The following is a 23254-nucleotide window of genomic DNA, read 5'->3' as shown; positions in this document are numbered from 1 at the left end:
CAAATCTGACACATGGTAAGGTTTTTTAATATTAGACAGCGTAGGATTGTTCTGATCAGGGTCAACTTGATGATGGTGGGATGGCTTTTATGCTATTTTTGATCAGTATTACTAAGAACCCTGTGTTATTTAGATGTACTTTTGCTTTTTACTTATTTAGTTACAGAGGGTTTTTGCGCATTTTGTTCTTTGTAGGTTTTATATGCTTTATGGCCAATGTGAACATGCATTTATATGCTGCATGTCTACCAACTTAATCCAAGCTCAATTTTTGTGTTTTTCTTTGTATTTTTGCATTCTGTGCAAGCCAGGGTGTGGCCTCCCTCTCCTGACCTGGAAATTACATTTAAAGGCTTCCTTAGACTGGTGTCCATAGATCGTTTTGTTCTTTGTAGGTTTTTTGATACACAGGTATGAAAAGTTCCAGTTATGTTTCATCACTCTATAGAACAGAATCCAAATACTTTTATGGCTTATTTATATGGTTTTAGAATGTGTCTTGTGCTTCTGGATCAGTAGTGGTGTACATCTTGGAGTTTAGGCATGGAGAAGCTCAGCATTCTGCATGCACCTTACTGTAAGAAACAAAAACTCAGGTCCAGAGACCATACTCATAAATTGGTCCTGTCAAATATTGACAAAACTTTATGGAATTTTACCTTGAGATACTTCCCATTACATAGCCAACCACAAGAAAAATGAAGTATAACACCTCAAATTTATACATAAAATTATAAATTTATTTCAGATACTAAAAAGAACAAAGTATAATATAACAATAGAAATATCATATACAGAGATATTTGAATATAAGGACAAGGTGCACCACAATATCCACTATCACATTAATGGAGGGGAGGAGGACATGAGTTCAATAGTGGTAGTAAGTCCCTGTATTTACTCATTAGAGCCTAAAAATGCCAGTACTAAATATCAATCAGAGCATTACAACACATCTCCTAACGCTGCGGAAACATGTCAGGGCAATATCCCAAAGTCTAGTGACCCATAGTCCCAAAAATGCAGCAAAACTTGTTGTCCTCATGTTAAGATCTTACCCTTCTCCGTCTCCATCAGTGATAAAACACGCCAAAACGCGCGTTTCGCCCTCGGCTTCCTCGGGGAATTAATTACGCTTGCAGAATGCTAAAAAAAAACGCGAAAAAAACGGAAAAAAAACGCAAAAAAAAAAATGCGGATTTCTTGCAGAAAATTTCCGGTTTTCTTCAGGAAATTTCTGCAAGAAATCCGGACGTGTGCACATACCCTTATACTCACCCAGGGGCGGTCCCGGTGCAGTTCGGGTCCGATGGGCGTCGCGGTCCGGGGTCTCCTAGCTTCATACAATGACGTCCTCTTCTTGTCTTCCTGCCGCAGCTCCGGCGCAGGCGTACTTTGTCTGCCCTGTCGAGGGCACAGCAAAGTACTGCAGTGCTCAGGCGGTGGGCCTCTCTGACCTTGCCCGGCACCTGCGCACTGCAGTACTTTGCTCTGCCCTCAACAAGGCAGACAAAGTACGCCCGCGCTAGAGCTGCAGAGTGAAGACAAGAAGAGGACGTCATCGTAAGAAGATTGGAGGCCCCGGACCGGACCGCGACGCACACTGGATCGGCCCAACCCCCCCAGGTGAGTATAATCTAACCTCTTTTTCTCATCTTTCAGGTTACATCGGGGGCTTATCTACAGCATTCCAGAATGCTGTAGATGAGCCCCTGATACCGGTGGGCATAGCTCACATTCGATTTTGGGGGTGACAGGTTCCCTTTAATAAACTGTGTTTCTTATGATTCCCTGTACTACTGATTTATGAAAACTTTGTTGAAAATACAGCCCTATTTAAATATGCTGGCACTATATGAATTCTATGGAAATAAAGGGAAAGGAAACCTTGTGATTACCAGCTGCGATTTACTGTAATGGTCTGCAAATAGCCTACACATGCAGTTCATTGAGTACATAATATGTGCTACGTGATTACCTTTCAGGAAAGGTGGCTGCCAGTGAACAGCGTACACGGAGTTTTCATGACCGGCCAAGACAGATTCCAAGGTAACTGCATAATTGAACTCTTCCCCTAAAACAAGATCAATCACAATTAGCCAGATGTCTGATCACAGAACACTTTTCTGATTCTTTGGTGTCAAACAGCTCCACGTACTTATCAGACATTCTCCCATTAGTTCTGCAGGCTATGGAAATACTTTCCCTTTATTTGTTTTCTCTTGGCAAACTATAAAATGATTTACAACATTGTGTCTTCTGCGTCCCATGCACAAACTAATGACCGGGCTAAATTGAATAGTATAACCCATTCTGAAGTTTCAGGACCACCGACGATAATCTGAAAATCCACTACAGGAAATTCATATGCAATTCACAACTATGTAAGCAATCTTTTAAGTAGGACTCCATCTAAAAATTCAACTTTAGATAGGTTTCCAAAAGTATGCAGGCACCAAATTCTAACTTAAAATGGTAGGATATTCAATCTCCTGATATGCCACAGAGACATGTAGTTCCCAAACCTATAAAAGTCAGGAAACTGTGCTGGTGACCTTCCAAGAATCATGGCCCTACCTCTTCTAGCTTAGGAGTGTTCTCGAGAAAGAGTTTGGAGTCTCTCTTTAACGGGGCGTCCAGCATTACACAAACATGGCTGCTTTTTGTTTTTTTAAGAAACAGCACTACCACAGCATGGATTGTACATGGTATTGCAGCTCATCTCCCTTCACTTCTGTGGGTCAGAATAGCAATAGCAGGCCTGACTCAATCAGTTGTTTCCAAAAGAAATCAGACATGTTTTTCCAAATTTGGACAACAGCTTTAAGTACAATTTCTCAGATTCTTTGTAGAATGACTCAAGACCTTTGCAACCTTATTGTTGCAAAACATACTGATGGAATTAGATACAGAAGAATTTCTAAACTACTGAAGGTTCCAGTGAGCACTGTTGGGGCCATAATCCAGAAATGAAAAAAACATTATTTTACCATAAACCGGTCACGACCAAGTGCTTCCTGCAAGATTTCAGAAAGAGGAGTGAAAATAATTATCAGAAGAGTTGTCCAAGAACCAAGAACCACCTTTCGAGAGCTAGAGAAAGACTTGGAATTAGCAGGTACAACTGTGTCAAAGAAATGAATAAGTAATGCAGTCAACCTCCATGGCTTGTATGCACGATCACCACATTGCTGAACAAAAAAGCATGTTTAAGCAAGTTTAAAGTTTGCTCAACAACATTTAGACAAGCCTGGGAAATCCTGGGAAAATATAGTCTGATCAGAGGAGATAAAAATTGAATTATTTTGATGCCATAATACAGATTATGTTTGCAGGGCAAAAGGCACTGCATATCACCCCAAAAACTCCATATAAACAGTGATGTGTGGCGGTGGGAACATCTTGGTGTGGGACTGTTTTTCAGCATAGGTCACTGGCAAACTTCATGTATCTAAAGGAAAGATGAATCGACATATGTACTGAGCCATTATAGATAAAAATCTGCTGCTATCTAGCAGGATAATGAAGATGAAACGAGGGTGGACACTTCAGCAAGACAATGATGTCAAACACACAGCCAAGGAAACTCACAATTGATTTCAGAGAAAGAAAATAAAGCTGCTAGAAAGGCCCAGACAATCACCGGACCTGAATCCAATAGAAAATTTACTGGAGAAACTAAAGCTCAGAGTTCATGGAAGGAGCCCACGAACCTTCAGGATTAAAGAGTACTGTAGTTATGTGGAAAAATGGCCCAAAATCATACTGAGCAATGTACAGTATGCAACTGTATGCAACCATACAGGAGGAGTCTTGAAGCCGTCATCACCGACCAATGGTTTTGCATGAAGTATTAAATACATTGACGTAAGTGTGTTCAATACTATTTTCCTGTGTCATTTCTAATTAATACGCATAACTTCAGTAATGATATCTATGGCTTTAATTATTTGCCTGTGCAGATGGAACAGGTTGTCATCGACATCTGGTGAGAATTTTGTGTCAATAGCACCTTTAGAAATAGATTTACTAAGAAAATTGGTGACGTGGTCACTACCTATTTCACCCACTTCATGAGCAGAAAAATAACTTTAAAAATTAACAATTGTTTTTAATTTTTATGTCATACAATATTACACATGGAAATAAGAAATGTTGTAATATATCTTATCAGAGAAATCCGCTTCACTCTCCGCCAGGACCGATTAGTCATTCTTAATATTCTCATATTCACAGGAAAAAAAACCTTTATGGACAGTTGGAGATGGAGATGACAGTTTCTACAGATTCTATAAAGATGGGAGGGGGAGGAGGAGCTTTGCTTGTAGCCCCTCCCTTCTCCTCCCCACTAGATATCAGTTGCTACTAATAAGATTCTATCTCAGTAACAGGAAATTCTGTCTTCACTGAATACAGATTATTGTTGAGAATTTTGAGAATGAAAACAATCAGTCCTGGATGAGAAAGAAGCACATTTCTCTGATCAGATATATTATAAAATTTTATTATTTTCATGCATACTAATAATGAATTAAAAATTAAAATGACAGCTACACTTTAAAGGAGAAGTTAGCAAATGCCCCGCCAACCTAAATGCTGTTTTACGTTTTGCTCTGTGTCACTCCATTGCAGAAATATTCACGATTGTTGCTTTTGGAATGCATTATGTGAAATTTCTGATTGCAGTCCAACTGTGCATAACTTTATTTTTGTCTTTAGGGGTGTGCACTTTCACCCCTACCTCTCATACGTTGCCAATCACAGCTGAGCAGATAACCAAGCTGATTGGCAGTGTTTAGAAGGGAGGGTTGAAAGAGTATGACCCAGGGGAAGATTATGAAGAAACGCCCAGTCTGTCTGCAAGTAGAGAATTCACATAATGTGCTCAAAAACAACAAAAATGAATATCTCTGCAATGGAGTAACACAGAGCAAAAAGGAAAAGAGCTGCAAAGCCAGGGGAACTCAGAGATTTTAACAGATTTAACCCAATTATTTTTAGCAAGTGACAAGTCCTCTTTAAACCATCAATCATAAATTAGGGAGCCTAAGCTATCTCTACATGGTTTAAAGGGCTCAGGTTCCCTTACAGAATGCATGTGATCTTTTACCCAGTGACTGGCAGACTGGGGCTGCTTAGTTGGGGTAGAAGCTTCATTGAATAGATGGCCTAAAATTAAGAGCTTCATTATGTGATAAATGATGTTTAAAAACATTATGAGGGCATTTTTTATCAGCAAACACTACATTTCCAGCACTGTACAATGTAAATACCATTTCTTGTTTTCACAACAGGTCATGCATCAATAGCAAATGCAAACAATAAAGACAAAGCTTTTTGTTCTGATATGAAATGATTAGCGTTCGCTGGAGGCAAACACTGGAGAGCAGCAGAGCCAAATGGCTTCTAATCAATAAAGTGACATGTGAAATATTTCCCCAATGAACTGCTAAGAAACAGTATCGCGTCTGTGCTCTGCAGAATAATAATGACTACTTCAAAAGACCAGACTGTTCTTCTCCCGGATCACATTCTTCCCTTTGACAATGAAGGTGATTGCACTGGAAAAAGCTGTCTACAAGGGAATTTAATACGTATTTGTTACAATGTACAACGACAATGTGAGATTCAATCATATTTTATATGGCAAACACAACCTTTCTCTAACATTCAAGTTTATTCTACATACAGTAAGCTGATGATCACAAAAACAGGAGTTTGGGGGTTACTCACAGAATAATCTATTTCTCGGAGCCTTCACTGGGGGACACAGGAAACCATGGTTTAGCTGTGTCCCCCAAAGAAGCGATAGAGAAACACTAAGGGTCCATTAACATGTGAGGCTAAATTTCCAATAATGAGTGCCCATCAACAATAAATCAAGTTGATCAGCTCATTTCCTATACAACCACATGTTGCAATTATCGTAGGGGTTTCGTGATGATTCTTACCTTTGCATAAAAGATGCGACTGAAAACAAGCAAATTATCATTTGTCGTTTATTTGCTAGTCATGTCTACATTGAGTGATGATCAGAAATGAAAGATGACTACACTGTGAATAGGCTGGGGTCCTTATGTATCTTTCTACACACGAGTAGCGCACATCTGACGTGCAGCTGCTAAGAAGATGCTTCATAAAAATTGCAGTGGCTTTACATTATAACAGAAGTTAATTGCAAATCAGGATAGGCCATCAATGTTTGATCGGTCGGGGTCCGACAACCAGCACCCCTGCTGATCAGCTGTTCTCTGTGTTGGTGGTGGCCGTCGGCCATAATTGAGGAGCTGCTCTGTCTTCTGATTGTGGCCACGGCAGGGTACCGCACAGCCGCCTTCTATCCACATCAACAGGAGGCGGATCTGCAATACTCTGCCGAGGCCACTATCAGAAGACTGACTAATCAGACATTGATGACCTATCCATTGAAAAAGACAAGCAAATTTATTGTTGTCAAAAGTCCAAGGATCCCTTATCGGTCAATCTGAAACCAATACAGGAGCTTTTCTTCATGTTATCATCCTTCTTTTCCTTTGCCAAGGACTTGACTGTCATATTTGGAGATGGTATTTTTGTAGTATAGCTGTTGAATACCCTGTGCCTAAACAGACAACTCTTTGACTCAGATAGTTACCTGCATCATCTGTATCACAATTTTTGGTCCATTTGATTCTGGTGTTGTATAAGTAATGACAAGAGCACGTGGCCATGTCATTTAAGATCACAGCGCATCATTACATTTGTAGGAGGGGATGTGTATCCGCTTTCTGTGTGGGTCTGAATCTTAGCTACAAACATATATATATCTATATATATATATATATATATATATATATATATATATATATATATATATATATATATCTATATATATATATCTATATATATATATATATATATATACAGTGGGGCAAAAAAGTATTTAGTCAGTCAGCAATAGTGCAAGTTCCACCACTTAAAAAGATGAGAGGCGTCTGTAATTTACATCATATGTAGACCTCAACTATGGGAGACAAACTGAGAAAAAAAATCCAGAAAATCACATTGTCTGTTTTTTTATCATTTTATTTGCATATTATGGTGGAAAATAAGTATTTGGTCAGAAACAAACAATCAAGATTTCTGGCTCTCACAGACCTGTAACTTCTTCTTTAAGAGTCTCCTCTTTCCTCCACTCATTACCTGTAGTAATGGCACCTGTTTAAACTTGTTATCAGTATAAAAAGACACCTGTGCACACCCTCAAACAGTCTGACTCCAAACTCCACTATGGTGAAGACCAAAGAGCTGTCAAAGGACACCAGAAACAAAATTGTAGCCCTGCACCAGGCTGGGAAGACTGAATCTGCAATAGCCAACCAGCTTGGAGTGAAGAAATCAACAGTGGGAGCAATAATTAGAAAATGGAAGACATTCAAGACCACTGATAATCTCCCTCGATCTGGGGCTCCACGCATAATCCCACCCCATGGGGTCAGAATGATCACAAGAACGGTGAGCAAAAATCCCAGAACCACGCGGGGGGACCTAGTGAATGAACTGCAGAGAGCTGGGACCAATGTAACAAGGCCTACCATAAGTAACACACTACGCCACCATGGACTCAGATCCTGCAGTGTCAGACGTGTCCCACTGCTTAAGCCAGTACATGTCCGGGCCCGTCTGAAGTTTGCTAGAGAGCATTTGGATGATCCAGAGGAGTTTTGGGAGAATGTCCTATGGTCTGATGAAACCAAACTGGAATTGTTTGGTAGAAACACAACTTGTCGTGTTTGGAGGAAAAAGAATACTGAGTTGCATCCATCAAACACCATACCTACTGTAAAGCATGGTGGTGGAAACATCATGCTTTGGGGCTGTTTCTCTGCAAAGGGGCCAGGACGACTGATCCGGGTACATGAAAGAATGAATGGGGCCATGTATCGTGAGATTTTGAGTGCAAACCTCCTTCCATCAGCAAGGGCATTGAAGATGAAACGTGGCTGGGTCTTTCAACATGACAATGATCCAAAGCACACCACCAGGGCAACGAAGGAGTGGCTTCGTAAGAAGCATTTCAAGGTCCTGGAGTGGCCTAGCCAGTCTCCAGATCTCAACCCTATAGAAAACCTTTGGAGGGAGTTGAAAGTCCGTGTTGCCAAGCGAAAAGCCAAAAATATCACTGCTCTAGAGGAGATCTGCATGGAGGAATGGGCCAACATACCAACAACAGTGTGTGGCAACCTTGTGAAGACTTACAGAAAATGTTTGACCTCTGTCATTGCCAACAAAGGATATATTACAAAGTATTGAGATTAAATTTTGTTTCTGACCAAATACTTATTTTCCACCATAATATGCAAATAAAATGATAAAAAAACAGACAATGTGATTTTCTGGATTTTTTTTTCTCAGTTTGTCTCCCATAGTTGAGGTCTACCTATGATGTAAATTACAGACACCTCTCATCTTTTTAAGTGGTGGAACTTGCACTATTGCTGACTGACTAAATACTTTTTTGCCCCACTGTATGTATGTATGTATATATATATATATATATATATATATATATATATATATATATATATATATATATATATATATATATATATACACACACACATTTATTTATTTATTTATTTAACTCAGCATTATGTTTTTTCCTGCAAAGATTCAAGAAGGTGCCTGCGATTATAAATTTCTGGTTGACATTTTCGCAGGTTACTGGCTTCAGTTTGTTTGAATAATATGATGTACGATTTTTATAAATGAACTCAAAATTTATTTGCCAAAATTATAAAAAATTGCCCTGCCAGCAAAATTCCTGAATTCATGGATAGTTTAAGTTGGAGAGAGCCAGTTACAGGGGTTTTTCAATGACATGAAAAGTTGTTTGGTTGTTGTCAAAATGTAAAGTAATAAAACTTACTAATGTTCTTATATTCTAAATAATGGAATTGGCCCAATTTATGATCCCCTTATGATCAACAAATCTCCACTTCCATTGCAATTCTGACTACATTTTGCAAAAACAGGTGTCATAGAAACCTATTAACCCCTTAACCCCCAAGGGTGGTTTGCACGTTAATGACCAGGCCAATTTTTACAATTCTGACCACTGTCCCTTTATGAGGTTATAACTCTGGAACGCTTCAACGGATCCCGGTGATTCTGACATTGTTTTCTCGTGACATATTGTGCTTCATGATAGTGGTAAAATTTCTTTGATATTACCTGCGTTTACTTGTGAAAAAAACGGAAATTTGGCGAAAATTGTGAACATTTTGCAATTTTCCAACTTTGAATTTTTATGCAATTAAATCACAGTGATATGTCACACAAAATACTTAATAGGTAACCAAAAAATGAGATATCGCGCTATAGCACTACTTATTTGGACCCACCTATTAAATTCAAAAGAAACCTACACTAATATGCCATAAACTAATGATGAGATGACAATAATATAACTAATGAAAAAAATTATGAAACCATAATAATATAATATAAAATGTAGGAAACAATAGATAATGATAATGGTAATGGTAATGGTAAACTGCCACCACTTCAAATACCAAGAACAATACAAATGAATGATTAATATATATATATATATATATATACAGAAAAAAGAGCTAAGCTCCTTACCTAAATGGTAGCTTAAAGCGAGTAACAGCTGGTACAGCGATGTAAATGATAGATGTCAATAGCTTGCGGTGCTAGGCGGCAGAAGTAAATGTCAGCCTGTACTGTGCTGGTATAGCGATACTGGTAATATGGTGCCAGCAGCTGGACCTGCTAAACACTCGGCGGCAGGAGTGAGTGTCCAAGGAAAGGGGGAATAAGTGTCCAAGGAAAGGACTGTGCTCTACGAACGCGCAGAGCCAGGAGCACTCCGGCCGGTAGCGATCCTGGATGCGCGTGTGGAGGAATGGCCGCCGCTGCTAGACTGCAGCGTGTGACGTCACAAGGGCCTACGGCGTGTAGCACAGGACACAAAGTGGCTAACCACGCGTTTCGAGGGACTCCGTCCCTCTTCGTCAGGGTTACCACCCCCTCTCTGCCATCGCTATATATAGATTGGTAAACCAGCGAGTTAACCCTTTTGGGGAAAAAAATACGGGTATAAAATGGCATTTTGCACTGATCCCTATAAGATCTATATAAATATGGAATTACCAGCAATACCTAAATACAAAACATAAAACATAACATAAAACAATGTTTTTATGTTTTGTATTTAGGTATTGCTGGTAATTCCATATTTATATAGATCTTATAGGGATCAGTGCAAAATGCTATTTTATACCCGTATTTTTTTCCCCAAAAGGGTTAACTCGCTGGTTTACCAATCTATATATAGCGATGGCAGAGAGGGGGCGGTAACCCTGACGAAGAGGGACGGAGTCCCTCGAAACGCGTGGTTAGCCACTTTGTGTCCTGTGCTACACGCCATAGGCCCTTGTGACGTCACACGCTGCAGTCTAGCAGCGGCGGCCATTCCTCCACACGCGCATCCAGGATCGCTACCGGCCGGAGTGCTCCTGGCTCTGCGCGTTCGTAGAGCACAGTCCTTTCCTTGGACACTTATTCCCCCTTTCCTTGGACACTCACTCCTGCCGCCGAGTGTTTAGCAGGTCCAGCTGCTGGCACCATATTACCAGTATCGCTATACCAGCACAGTACAGGCTGACATTTACTTCTGCCGCCTAGCACCGCAAGCTATTGACATCTATCATTTACATCGCTGTACCAGCTGTTACTCGCTTTAAGCTACCATTTAGGTAAGGAGCTTAGCTCTTTTTTCTGTATATATATATATATATATTAATCATTCATTTGTATTGTTCTTGGTATTTGAAGTGGTGGCAGTTTACCATTACCATTACCATTATCATTATCTATTGTTTCCTACATTTTATATTATATTATTATGGTTTCATTATTTTTTTCATTAGTTATATTATTGTCATCTCATCATTAGTTTATGGCATATTAGTGTAGGTTTCTTTTGAATTTAATAGGTGGGTCCAAATAAGTAGTGCTATAGCGCGATATCTCATTTTTTGATTATTCTTATTTCACTAATAGGTGTGACGGGCGAGTCACGGCACCCGTCTGATATCAGCAGCTGGCACATATCTTATCTCATTAGCGCCAGTGTGGTATTGTTTGTTACTTAATAGGTAACATTTCCCACATGTCTACTTTACATCAGCACAATTTTGGAACCAAAATTTTTTTTTGTTAGGGAGTTGTAAGGGTTAAAAGTTGACCAGCAATTTCTCATTTTTACAACACCATTTTTTTTTAGGGACCACATCTCATTTGAAGTCATTTTGAGGGGTCTATATGACAGAAAATACCCAAGTGTGACACCATTCTAAAAACTGCACCCCTCAAGGTGCTCAAAACCACATTCAAGAAGTTTATTAACCCTTCAGGTGTTTCACAGGAATTTTTGGAATGTTTAAATAAAAATGAACATTTAACTTTTTTTCACACAAAATTTACTTCAGCTCCAATTTGTTTTATTTTACCAAGGGTAACAGGAGAAAATGGACCCCAAAAGATGTTGCACAATTTGTCCTGAGTACGCTGATACCCCATATGTGGGGGTAAACCACTGTTTGGGCGCATGACAGAGCTCGGAAGCGGAGGAGCGCCATTTGACTTTTCAATGCAAAATTGACTGGAATTGAGATGGGACGCCATGTTGCGTTTGGAGAGCCCCTGATGTGCCTAAACATTGAAACCCCCCACAAGTGACACCATTTTGGAAAGTAGACCCCTTAAGGAACTTATCTAGAGGTGTGGTGAGCACTTTGACCCAACAAGTGCTTCACAGAAGTTTATAATGCAGAACCGTAAAAATAAAAAATCATATTTTTTCACAACAATTATCTTTTCGCCCCCAATTTTTTATTTTCCCAAGGGTAAGAGAAGAAATTGGACCCCAAAAGTTGCTGCACAATTTGTCCTGAGTAAGCTGATACCCCATATGTGGGGGTAAACCACTGTTTGGGCGCATGGGAGAGCTCGGAAGGGAAGGAGCGCCGTTTGACTTTTCAATGCAAAATTGACTGGAATTGAGATGGGACGCCATGTTGCGTTTGGAGAGCCCCTGATGTGCCTAAACATTGAAACCCCCCACAAGTGACACCATTTTGGAAAGTAGACCCCCTAAGGAATTTATCTAGAGGTGTGGCGAGCACTTTGACCCACCAAGTGCTTCACAGAAGTTTATAATGCAGAGCCATAAAAATAAAACAAAAATTTTTTCCCACAAAAATTATATTTTAGCCCCCAGTTTTGTATTTTCCCGAGGGTAACAGGAGAAATTGGACCCCAAAAGTTGTTGTCCAATTTGTGCTGAGTATGCGGATACCCCATATGTGGGGGGGAACCACTGTTTGGGCGCATGGCAGAGCTCGGAAGGGATGGAGCGCCATTTGGAATGCAGACTTAGATGGAATGGTCTGCAGGCGTCACATTGCGTTTGCAGAGCCCCTAATGTACCTAAACAGTAAAAAAAAAACACAAGTGACACCATTTTGGAAAGTAGACCCCCTAAGGAACTCATCTAGATGTGTTGTGAGAGCTTTGAACCCCCAAGTGTTTCACTACAGTTTATAACGCAGAGCAGTACAAATAAAAAATATTTTTTTTCCACAAAAATTATTTTTTAGCCCCCAGTTTTGTATTTTCCCAAGGGTAACAGGAGAAATTGGACCCCAAAAGTTGCTCTCCAACGTGTTCCGAGTTCGCTGATACCCCATATGTTGGGGTAAACCCCTGTTTGGGCGCACGGGAGAGCTCGAAAGGGAAGGAGCACTGTTTTACTTTTTCAACGCAGAATTGGCTGAAATTGAGATCGGACGCCATGTCGCGTTTGTAGAGCCCCTGATGTGCCTAAACAGTGGAAACCCCCAATTATAACTGAAACTCTAATCCAAACACACCCCTAACCCTAATCCCAACGGTAACCCTAACCACATCTCTAACCCAGACACAACCCTAACCCTAATCCCAACCGTAAATGTAATCCAAACCCTAACTTTAGCCCCAACCCTAACCCTAACTTTAGCCCCAACCCTAACTGTAGCCTTAACCCTAGCCCCAACCCTAACCGTAACCCTAACCCTAGCCCTAACCCTAGCCCCAACCCTAGCCCTAACCCCAACCCAGCCCCAACCCTAGCCCTAACAACAATGGGAAAATGGAAATAAATAATTTTTTAAATTTTTAATTTTTCCCTAATTAAGCGGGTGATGAAGGGGGGGGTTTGATTTACTTTTATAGCGGGTTTTTTAGCGGATTTTTATGATTGGCAGCCATCACACACTGAAAGACGCTTTTTATTGCAAAAAATATTTTTTGCGTTACCACATTTTGAGAGCTATAATTTTTCCATTTTGAGTCCACAGAGTCATGTGAGGTCTTGTTTTTTGCGGGACGAGTTGACGTTTTTATTGGTAACATGTTCGGGCATGGGAGATTTTTTGATCGCTTTTTATTCCAATTTTTGTGAGGCAGAATGACCAAAAAAACAGCTATTCATGAATTTCTTTTGGGGGAGGTGTTTATACCGTTCCGCGTTTGGTAAAATTGATAAAGCAGTTTTATTCTTCGGGTCAGTACGATTACAGCGATACCTCATTTATATCATTTTTTTAATGTTTTGGCGCTTTTATACGATAAAAACTATTTTATAGAAAAAATAATTATTTTGGCATCGCTTTATTCTGAGGACTATAACTTTTTTATTTTTTTGCTGATGATGCTGTATGGCGGCTTGTTTTTTGCGGGACAAGATGACGTTTGCAGCCGTACCATGGCTATTTATATCTGTCTTTCTGATCGCGTGTTATTCCACTTTTTGGTTGGCGGTATAAGAATAAAGCGTTGTTTTTTGCCTCTTTTTTTTTTTTTTTTACGGTGTTCACTGAAGGGGTTAACTAGTGATATAGTTTTATAGGTGGGGTCGTTACGGACGTGGCGATACTAAATATGTGTGCTTTTATTGTTTGATTTTTTTTTTTATTTAGATATAGAAATGTATTTATGGGAATAATATATATATAGTTTTTTTCTTTATTTAGGATTTTTTTTTTCTTTTTTTTTTTTTTACACATGTGGGAATTTTTTTTTTTTTTTACTTTTTTACTTTGTCCCAGGGGAGGACATCACAGATCGGTGATCTGACAGCTTGCACAGCACTCTGTCAGATCAACGATCTGACTTACAGCGCTGCAGGCTTACCAACGCCTGCTCAGAGCAGGCGCTTGGTAAGCCATCTCCCTGCAGGACCCGGATGCAGCCCCGCAGCCATTTTGGCTCCGGGGCCTGCAGGGATAGGAGGTAAGAGACCCTCGCAGCAATGCGATCACATCGCGTTGCTCTGGGGGTCTCAGGGAAGCACGCAGGGAGCCCCCTCCCTGCGCGATGCTTCCCTGTACCGCCGGCACACCGCGATCATGTTTGATCGCGGTGTGCCGGGGGTTAATGTGCCGGGGGCGGACCGTGACCGCTCCTGGCACATAGTGCCGGATGTCAGCTGCGATAGGCAGCTGACACCCGGTCGCGATTGGCCGCGCTCCCCCCGTGAGAACGGCCGATCGTGCTGGACGTACTATTCAGTCCTTGGGAATTAGGGTCCACCCCACATGGACGGAATAGTACGTCCAATGGCAGAAAGGGATTAACCCCAGTAGCTTTTTTCGGCTTTGCTTTTTCGTTTTTTGCTCCTTCTTCTCAGAGCCATAACTTTTTTATTTTTCCGTCAATATGGCCATGTGAGGGCTTGTTTTTTGCGAGGTGAGTTGTACTTTTGAACGACACCATTGGTTTTATCAAAAAATTTCAAGTGCGGTGAAATTGCAAAAAAGTGCAATCCCACACTATTTTTTTGTTTGGCTCTTTTGTTAGGTTCACTAAATGCTAAAACTGACCTGCCATTAGGATTCTCCAGGTCATTACATGTTCATAGACACCAAAGATGTCTAGGTTCTTTTTCATCTAAGTGGTGAAACAAAATTACAAACTTTGCAAAAAAAATTAATAAATAAATAATAAAATTTGCAATTTTCCGATACCCGTAGAGTCTCCATTTTTTGTGATCACAGGTGAGGTAGGGGCTTTTTTTTTTTTTTTTTTAAGGATACCATTTTGGTGCAAATATGATCTTTTGATTGCCCATTATTGCATTTTAATGCAATGTCGCAGCAACCAAAAAAAAGTAATTCTGGCGTTTTGACTTTTTTCCTCGCTATGCCGTTTAGCGATCAGGTTAATCCTTTTTTTTTAAATTTATTTATTTATAGATCGGGTAATTTTTTTTTTACTTTTGGCATGCTTTAATAGTCCCCATAGGAGACTAGAAGCTGCCACAGACCGATCGGCTCTGCTACATAGAGGCGATGATCAGATTGCCTATATGAAGCAGAATTACTCACTTGCTATGAGAGCCGACCACTGGGTGGCGCGCACAGCAAGCTGGCACTGACAACCATAGAGGTCTTCAGGAGACCTCCGGTTGTCATGCCAACACACGGGTGACCCACGATCACGTGACGGGGGTCACCGGTGTGTGTATTTCCGGCACAATTGCTGGAAGTGCTTGTTAAATGCCGCTGTCAGAGTTTGACAGTGGCATTTAACTGGTAATAGCCGCGGGTGGATCGCGATTCCACCCGCGACTATTGCAGGCACATATCAGCTGTTCAAAACAGCTCAAATGTCCCGGGAAGGATGTGGGCTCACCGCCGGAGCCTACATCAAAGGGAGGAAGTCCGACATCGGCATAAATGTACACCCGATGTTGAAAAGGGGTTAAACCAATTTTATGCTTTAACCTCTTAACCCTCAGGCCATTTTCCATTTTTGTTTTTTGCTCCCCTTCTTCCCAGAGTCATAACATTTTTATTTTTCGGTTAAAATGGCCATGTGAGGGCTTTTTTTTTTTTTTTTTTTTTTTTTTTAGGGACAAGTTGTACTTTTGAACGACAACATTGGTTTTAACATATCGTGTACTGGAAATTGTGAAACAAATTCCAAGTGGAGTGAAATTGCAAAAAAAAAGTGCAATTCCACAGTTGTGTTTTGTTTGTTTTTTTAACCATGTTCACTAAATGCTAAAATTGACCCGCCATTATGATTCTCCAGGTCATTACATGTTCATAGATACCAAACATATCTAGGTTCTTTTTTTTTATTTTAGTGGTGAAAAAAAAAATCCAAACTTTGGTAAAAAAAAAAAAAAAAAAAAGAGCAATTTTCCGATACCCGAAGCGTCTCCATTTTTCGTGATTTAGGGCTGGGTGAGGGCTTATTTTTTGCACAGCAAGTTGACGTTTTTATTGATACCATTTTGGTGTAGATACGATCTTTTGTTTGCCCGTTATTGCATTTTATTGCAATGTAGTGGGGACCAAATAACGTAATTCTGGCAATTTGACTTTTTTCTCGCCGTTTAGCTATCAGGTTCATTCTTTTTTATATTGATACAGGGAATTCTAAACGCGGCGATACCAAATATGTGTATGTTTGATTTTTTTTATTATTGTTTTATTTTAAATGGGGCCGAAGGGGGGGGATTTGAACTTTTATGTATTTTTATTTTGTAATATTTTTAAAAACTGTTTTTTACTTTTTGCATGCTTTAATAGTCTCCATGGGAGACTAGAAGCTGCAGTTGTCCAATCGGCTCTGCTACATAGAGGCAATGATCAGATCGCCTGTGTGCAGCGGAAATAAACACTTGCTTATACACCAGTATATATGGTAGTTTTTTCTCTGGTTCATTCACTTCGCATTGTGTTAACTGTTAAAGAAATATTAACCTTGCTATTTTTGAAAGTATTATTTGCAGTACGTTTTCCTCATATTCCTGAAATCTTTGCTCAGTACTGACATGATACAACATTACATACATGACACTTTTGTACTCCTTCAAGTGTATGGCAGTCACAACCCAGACAGCAATTCCCAGTCGAAAGGACCTGAAGGTGAGAGAGTAAAGAATAGTGATGAGCGAATATACTCGTTACTCGAGATTTCTGGAGCAAGCTCGGGTGACCTCCGAGTATTTTTTTAGTGCTCGGAGATTTAGTTTTCATCACCGCAGCTGAATGATTTACAGCTAATAGCCAGCCTGACTACATGTAGGGGTTGCCTGGTTGCTAGGGAATCCCCACATGTAATCAAGCTGGCTAATAGCTGTAAATCATTCAGCTGTGGTGATGAAAACTAAATCTCCGAGCACTAAAAAATACTCGGAGGACACCCGAGCATGCTCGGGAAATCTCGAGTAACGAGTATATTCGCTCATCACTAGTGTTCACATCTACCCAGTCATTCAGCCTTCAGTCTTAGAGAGGTTTTCACATTAGACACGTTAGGATCTATCAGTTTTGAGACCACCTTGTTGTTGGTTGATGGGCATGCATGAATTGGCCAAATTAAGTGCTAAGGGAATCATTTTTTCCTAGTATCCAGAAGCAGTATTGCTATCCATATTTCATATATTTCACATAGACATGCTTTAGCACTACAGAGTGCAATTTTTTTTTTATTGTTCATTAGCTAAGTCAGCATACTTTTCGATCTTTTAGATCATGCAATGAATGAAGTCACGAACACACAGTGATGGTGGAGAAAAGGACACTAGTACAGTAAACTGCTAGTAGAGTTTGACAGCCCTGTTTCAGATTCTATATCAGGATCTAGAAACGTCATAACCCCTCACTGTAAAACTTACCTTTCTCTTTAACTGTGAGTATATTCTCCTTTAGCTTAATGTTGTTTTCATCATCTTCAATTTTGAGATTTTCAATTGCAGATTTAGGAAAAATTTTCCATATACGGATAAGAGAATCTTGGGCACAGCTTGCCAAGTATATATCCTGACCTGTGTGGGAAAAAAAAATTAAAACAACGACACAACAGCGTTTGTGGAGAACCAGAAGCCTTTTTTTAAACAAATTCTTTAAAGGGAATCTGTCACCCCAAAAATCGTATATGAGATAAGGCCACTGGCATCAGGGACTTATCTAACAGAGCAGGTCCTCACCCTCCACGGGTCCAGCACCGGCCTCCTGCTACTGCTCGGGTCTCAGTGCTTGGGCTGCTGCTGAGACATCACGTCTATGGAGGGTCTCACCACTGTAACCAATCAATGTGAACAGCGGCTTTTGCGGCCTACCTCGGCAAAACCACAGAGCTCTACAGATAGGAGAGGCAGATGAGAGCCGAAGCTGGACCCAGGGAGGGTGAATACCTGCTCAGTTTCTTATTTTAGTTATTTTTTTAGTTTGGGGTACACTTTCCTGAAAGTAGAAAACTTCTTTAATGAAGATATTAAAGTGCATGTATATCCTTTCTGCATCACAACATGCACTCAGTATGTCAACCATTGTGCTATACTTTAATAACAAAGTTTTTGGAGCCCAAGCTAGAACTAGATCCAAAAGGAAGGAAAGCTACAAAGGAAAAACTTCTGTTGCCTCTCTTTTGAATTCACTCCTGTTTTTGGCTTAAAAGAAATGGCACATCTCTAGATTGTACAGATGGTTCAGAGTCAAAACACATCAGATAGACAGACAGATAAGAGGTGGGCATACCGTTGGTGCAACTTATACAGGAGCCCAAGAGAGAAGGGGGCCCACTACCAACTCCACAGCAGGTGGAATTGTGCAAAGAGGCCCTTTTCTTTCAGTGTCCGCTCATGAGACAGATTACAGTTAGGTCCATATATATTTGGACAGAGACAACATTTTTCTAATTTTGGTTATAGACATTACCACAATGAATTTTAAACATAACAATTCAGGTGCAGTTGAAGTTCAGACTTTCAGCTTTCATTTGAGGGTATCCACATTAAAATTGGATGAAGGGTTTAGGAGTTTCAGCTCCTTAACATGTGCCACCCTGTTTTTAAAGGGACCAAAAGTAATTGGACAATTGACTCCAAGGCTATTTCATGGACAGGGGTGGGCAATCCCTTCGCTATGTCATTCTCAATTAAGCAGATAAAAGGCCTGGAGTTGATTTGAGGTGTGGTGCTTGCATTTGGAAGGTTTTGCTGTGAAGTAAACATGTGGTCAAAGGAGCTCTCCATGCAGGTGAAACAAGCCATCCTTAAGCTGCAAAAACAGGAAAAAACCCATCCGAGAAATTGCTACAATATTAGGAGTGGCAAAATCTACAGTTTGGTCCATCGTGAGAAAGAAAGAAAGCACTGGTGAACTCATCAATGCAAAAAAATCTGGGCGCCCACTGAAGACAACAGTGGTGGATGATCACAGAATAATCTCCATGGTGAAGAGAAACCCCTTCACAACTGCCAACCAAGTGACCAACACTCTCCAGGAGGTCGGCGTATCAATATCCAAATCTACCATAAAGAGAAGACTGCATGAAAGTAAATACAGAGGGTTCACTGCACGGTGCAAGCCACTCATAAGCATAAAGAATATAAAGGCTAGACTGGACTTTGCTAAAAAACATCTAAAAAAGCCAGCACAGTTCTGGAAGAACATTTTTTGGACAGATGAAACCAAGATCAACCTCTACCAGAATGATGGAAAGAGAAAAGTATGGGGAAGGTGTGGTACAGCTCATGACCCAAAGCATACCACATCATCAGTAAAAGACGCCGGAGGCAGTGTGATGGCTTGGGCATGCATGGCTGCCAGTGGCACTGGGTCACTAGTGTTTATTGATGATGTGACACAGGACAGAAGCAGCTGAATGAATTCTGAGGTATTCAGAGACATACTGTGTGCTCAGATCCAGCCAAATGCAGCCAAACTGATTGGTCGTCATTTCATACTACAGAAGGACAATGACCCAAAACATAAAGCCAAAGCAACCCAGGAGTTTATTAAAGCAAAGAAGTGGAATATTCTTGAATGGTAAAGTCAGTCACCTGATCTCAACCCAATTGAGCATGCATTTCACTTGTTAAAGACTAAACTTCAGACAGAAAGGCCCACAAACAAACAGCAACTGAAAACCACCGCAGTGAAGGCCTGGCAGAGCATCAAAAAGGAGGAAACACAGCGTCTGGTGATGTCCATGAGTTCAAGACTTCAGGCAGTCATTGCCAACAAAGGGTTTTCAACCAAGTACTAGAAATGAACATTTTATTTAAAATTATTGAATCTGTCCAATTACTTTTGGTCCCTTTAAAAACAGGGTGGCACATTTTAAGGAGCTGAAACTCCTAAACCCTTCATCCAATTTTAAGGTGGATACCCTCAAATGAAAGCTGAAAGTCTGAACTTCAACTGCATCTGAATTGTTTTGTTTAAAATTCATTGTGGTAATGTCTATAACCAAAATTAGAAAAATGTTGTCTCTGTCCAAATATATATGGACCTAACTGTATATACCAGCAACACATGAGAGGAAAAGGCACCTAGATTCACTGGTGCAGAAAGAATGGAGCCATTATACATTGTACTGTATTGATAGATCTCAGACAGTAACAATTATAGCAGGAATCCAAGACAAAAACTGAATGAAAAGCATTCTTCGTAAAAGCAAGGAAGGGAATTGGAAAGTTGTGTTAGTGTAGTACACCAGAACACCATTATAAAATGTACAGGTAAATCTCCTTTATTGCAGACTTTTGAACTTTCTATCAATCCTTTTCCATTATTTTAATTGGACAATCAACAAAAAATGTAGCCAAATGATGTATGGACAAGTTTCCCAGTTCTGAATAGCAATTGTCCTAGGCTAGCACCTTAGGAAAGTACATCTCTGTAAGTCAATATTAGCGACCCGCAATCAGGTCCGTGTGGATTTGGCACTCTATCAGGGATGATGTTATATTAACTCAATACATTAGCCTTTTAGGGTTTTCTAGATAGGTTTTTGCTGTTTAGAGCAAATCTTGCAGAAATGTGTTTGCACGTTGCTGAGAAACGAAGAAGTAAACGGCTAAAAAGCAGGACAGACAACTAAGAAAATGTATGCAAAGCACAAAGTGATGAGTCAACAAGCCATTCTCGGCATTAAAAAAAAGGCCAGAATGAAAGGCGTCATCAGTTTGTACAGTCAGGATTATCTGAAGGAGAGCACAGTACAGCCCTCATAAGACACACTTCAGATGAAAAGAAGGATTTACAGCTCAGGTAAGGAACAATCAGAACATATTCGCAAGTCGCCAGCATGATGTCACCACAGACATTACTTTAAGATATTTCTGATAACAGCTAAGTATGGTAATTATCAAAAATAAATACAAGAACAGGATCAGGACGGACTCTGGGAACAGAAGGAGGAACGCGCACTGCTTGCAAAAATACTAATGTATATTAATTAATGCAGACAGTCCTAAAATGCGCCAGACTTATCACTATGGTTCATGGTTGATATATCTGGCACATCTTTAGAACGTCCAGTCAGTTTCCATCACCTATTAGTTAAAGGGAATCTGTCACTTCAATTTTGCCCTATAAGCTGCGGCCACTGCCATTAGGGGCTTATCTACAGCATTCTGTAATGCTGTAGATCAGAGGTGTCAAACTGCATTCCTCGAGGGCCGCCAACAGGTCATGTTTTTAGGATTTCCTTGTATTGCACAGGTGATAATTTAATCACCTGCACAGAATGATTCCAGCACCTTGTGGAATGCTAAGGAAATCCTGAAAACATGACCTGTTGGCGGCCCTCGAGGAATGCAGTTTGACACCTCTGCTGTAGATAAGCCCCCGATGTAACCTGAAAGAGGAGAAAAACAAGTTAGATTATACTCACCCAGGGGTGTTCCCGGTTCGGTCCAGTCCGATGGGTGTCGCAGGTCTGGGTCCGGCACTTCCCATCTTCTTACGATGACTTCCTCTTCTTTGTTTCTGTTGCGGCTCCGGTGCAGGCGTAATTCTCTGCCCTGTTGAGGGCAGAGCAAAGTACTGCAGTGCGCAGGTGCTGGGAAAGGTCAGAGAGGCCCCACGCCTGCGCACTGCAGTACTTTACGCTGCCCTCAACAGGGCAGAGAATTACGCTTGCACAGGTGCCGCGACAGAAGCATAGAAAAGGACGTCATCGTATGAAGATAGGAGGCACTGGACCCGGACCTGAGACACCCATCGGACTGGACCAAACCGAACCGGGACCGCCCCTGGGTGAGTATAATCTAACGTGTTTTTCTTATCTTTCAGGTTACATCGCGGGCTTATCTACAGCATTACAGCTCTATGTAGCAGAAATGCTCACTTGCTATGAGTGCGGCTATGACAACCACAGGAGTCTCCTGCACACCCCGGGTTGTCATGCCAACCCAATGGCAACAACCCATTGGCGACCCCCGGTCATGTGACACGAGCGCCGATGGGCGGGCTTAATGACCCGCTTCCTGGGCATGCATGTTAAAAGCCGCTGTCAAGACTTTGACAGCAGCATTTAACATGTTAACAGCCATGGGTGGATCACGATTCCACCCGCGGCTGTTAGGGGCACATGACAGCTGATCAGATAAGCTATCATGTGCCGGAAAAGGTGCGGGCTCAACGCAGCAGCCCGCACCAAACGTGGAGGCTTCTAATGTCGGATATATCCGTCATTGGACGTTAAGGGGTTAAACCACAATATATTGGTCTCTTCACCTGAGAATGGCAGTTAGGATTAGTACAATTAATTAAATAAGTGATATGTGTTAAAGTAAACAATTGCCTGAGTTCGGAAATTCTACAGCGAATTATATTCCTCTAAGGGAGTAAAGGGTAAAGAGGAAATTACTAGCTATTTGAATGGGGTTGACTTGCCAAGGCTAAGCAGGGAAGACTGTGAATGGATGGATAAACCGCTTGGCGAGGAAGAATTAAGGGCAGCTCTTTCAGCTATTTGAATGGGGTTGACTTGCCAAGGCTAAGCAGGGAAGACTGTGAATGGATGGATAAACCGCTTGGCGAGGAAGAATTAAGGGCAGCTCTTTCAGGTATGGGGGGGGTAAGGCCCCAGGGTCTGACGGCATTCCGACTGAGGTCTATAAAATTCTTCAGGAAGACTTGGTGCCTAAATTGGAAAGAGTATTCAACGATTCGCTGGAGAGGGGGGTGTTGCCTCCGTCTATGAGGGAAGCCATTGTGGTGGTTATCCCTAAGGCTGACAAGGATCCGCTGTTACCGGAGTCTTACCGACCTATTTCATTATTAACGGCTGATATTAAGATCCTGGCTAAGGCTCTAGCTAATAGGTTGACCCAGGTGATCGATAAAGTGATTCATTCGGACCAGTCAGGTTTTATGCCTAACAAATCAACGGCACTTAA

At 40.9% G+C, this 23254-nt stretch overlaps 1 protein-coding gene across 1 annotated transcript in view; it reads right to left on the bottom strand.

The window, feature by feature from the left end:
• The window catches only part of ELP2 (elongator acetyltransferase complex subunit 2), a 184798-nt gene that overhangs the window by 103332 nt on the left and 58212 nt on the right, over positions 1-23254 (bottom strand). Inside the window, exons 8-9 of the mRNA XM_077269687.1 lie at positions 17738-17887; positions 1979-2074 (exon numbers count right to left, since the gene is read on the bottom strand). Of these exons, the coding sequence (XP_077125802.1) occupies positions 1979-2074; positions 17738-17887 (246 nt within the window). The remainder of the gene's footprint in view (positions 1-1978; positions 2075-17737; positions 17888-23254) is intronic.

Source organism: Ranitomeya variabilis, chromosome 6 (genome assembly GCF_051348905.1).
Source record: "Ranitomeya variabilis isolate aRanVar5 chromosome 6, aRanVar5.hap1, whole genome shotgun sequence".
Taxonomy (NCBI): Eukaryota; Metazoa; Chordata; class Amphibia; order Anura; family Dendrobatidae; genus Ranitomeya; species Ranitomeya variabilis.
Note: the sequence above shows the minus strand (reverse complement) of the source record. Positions and strands in the feature narration are given on the sequence as shown.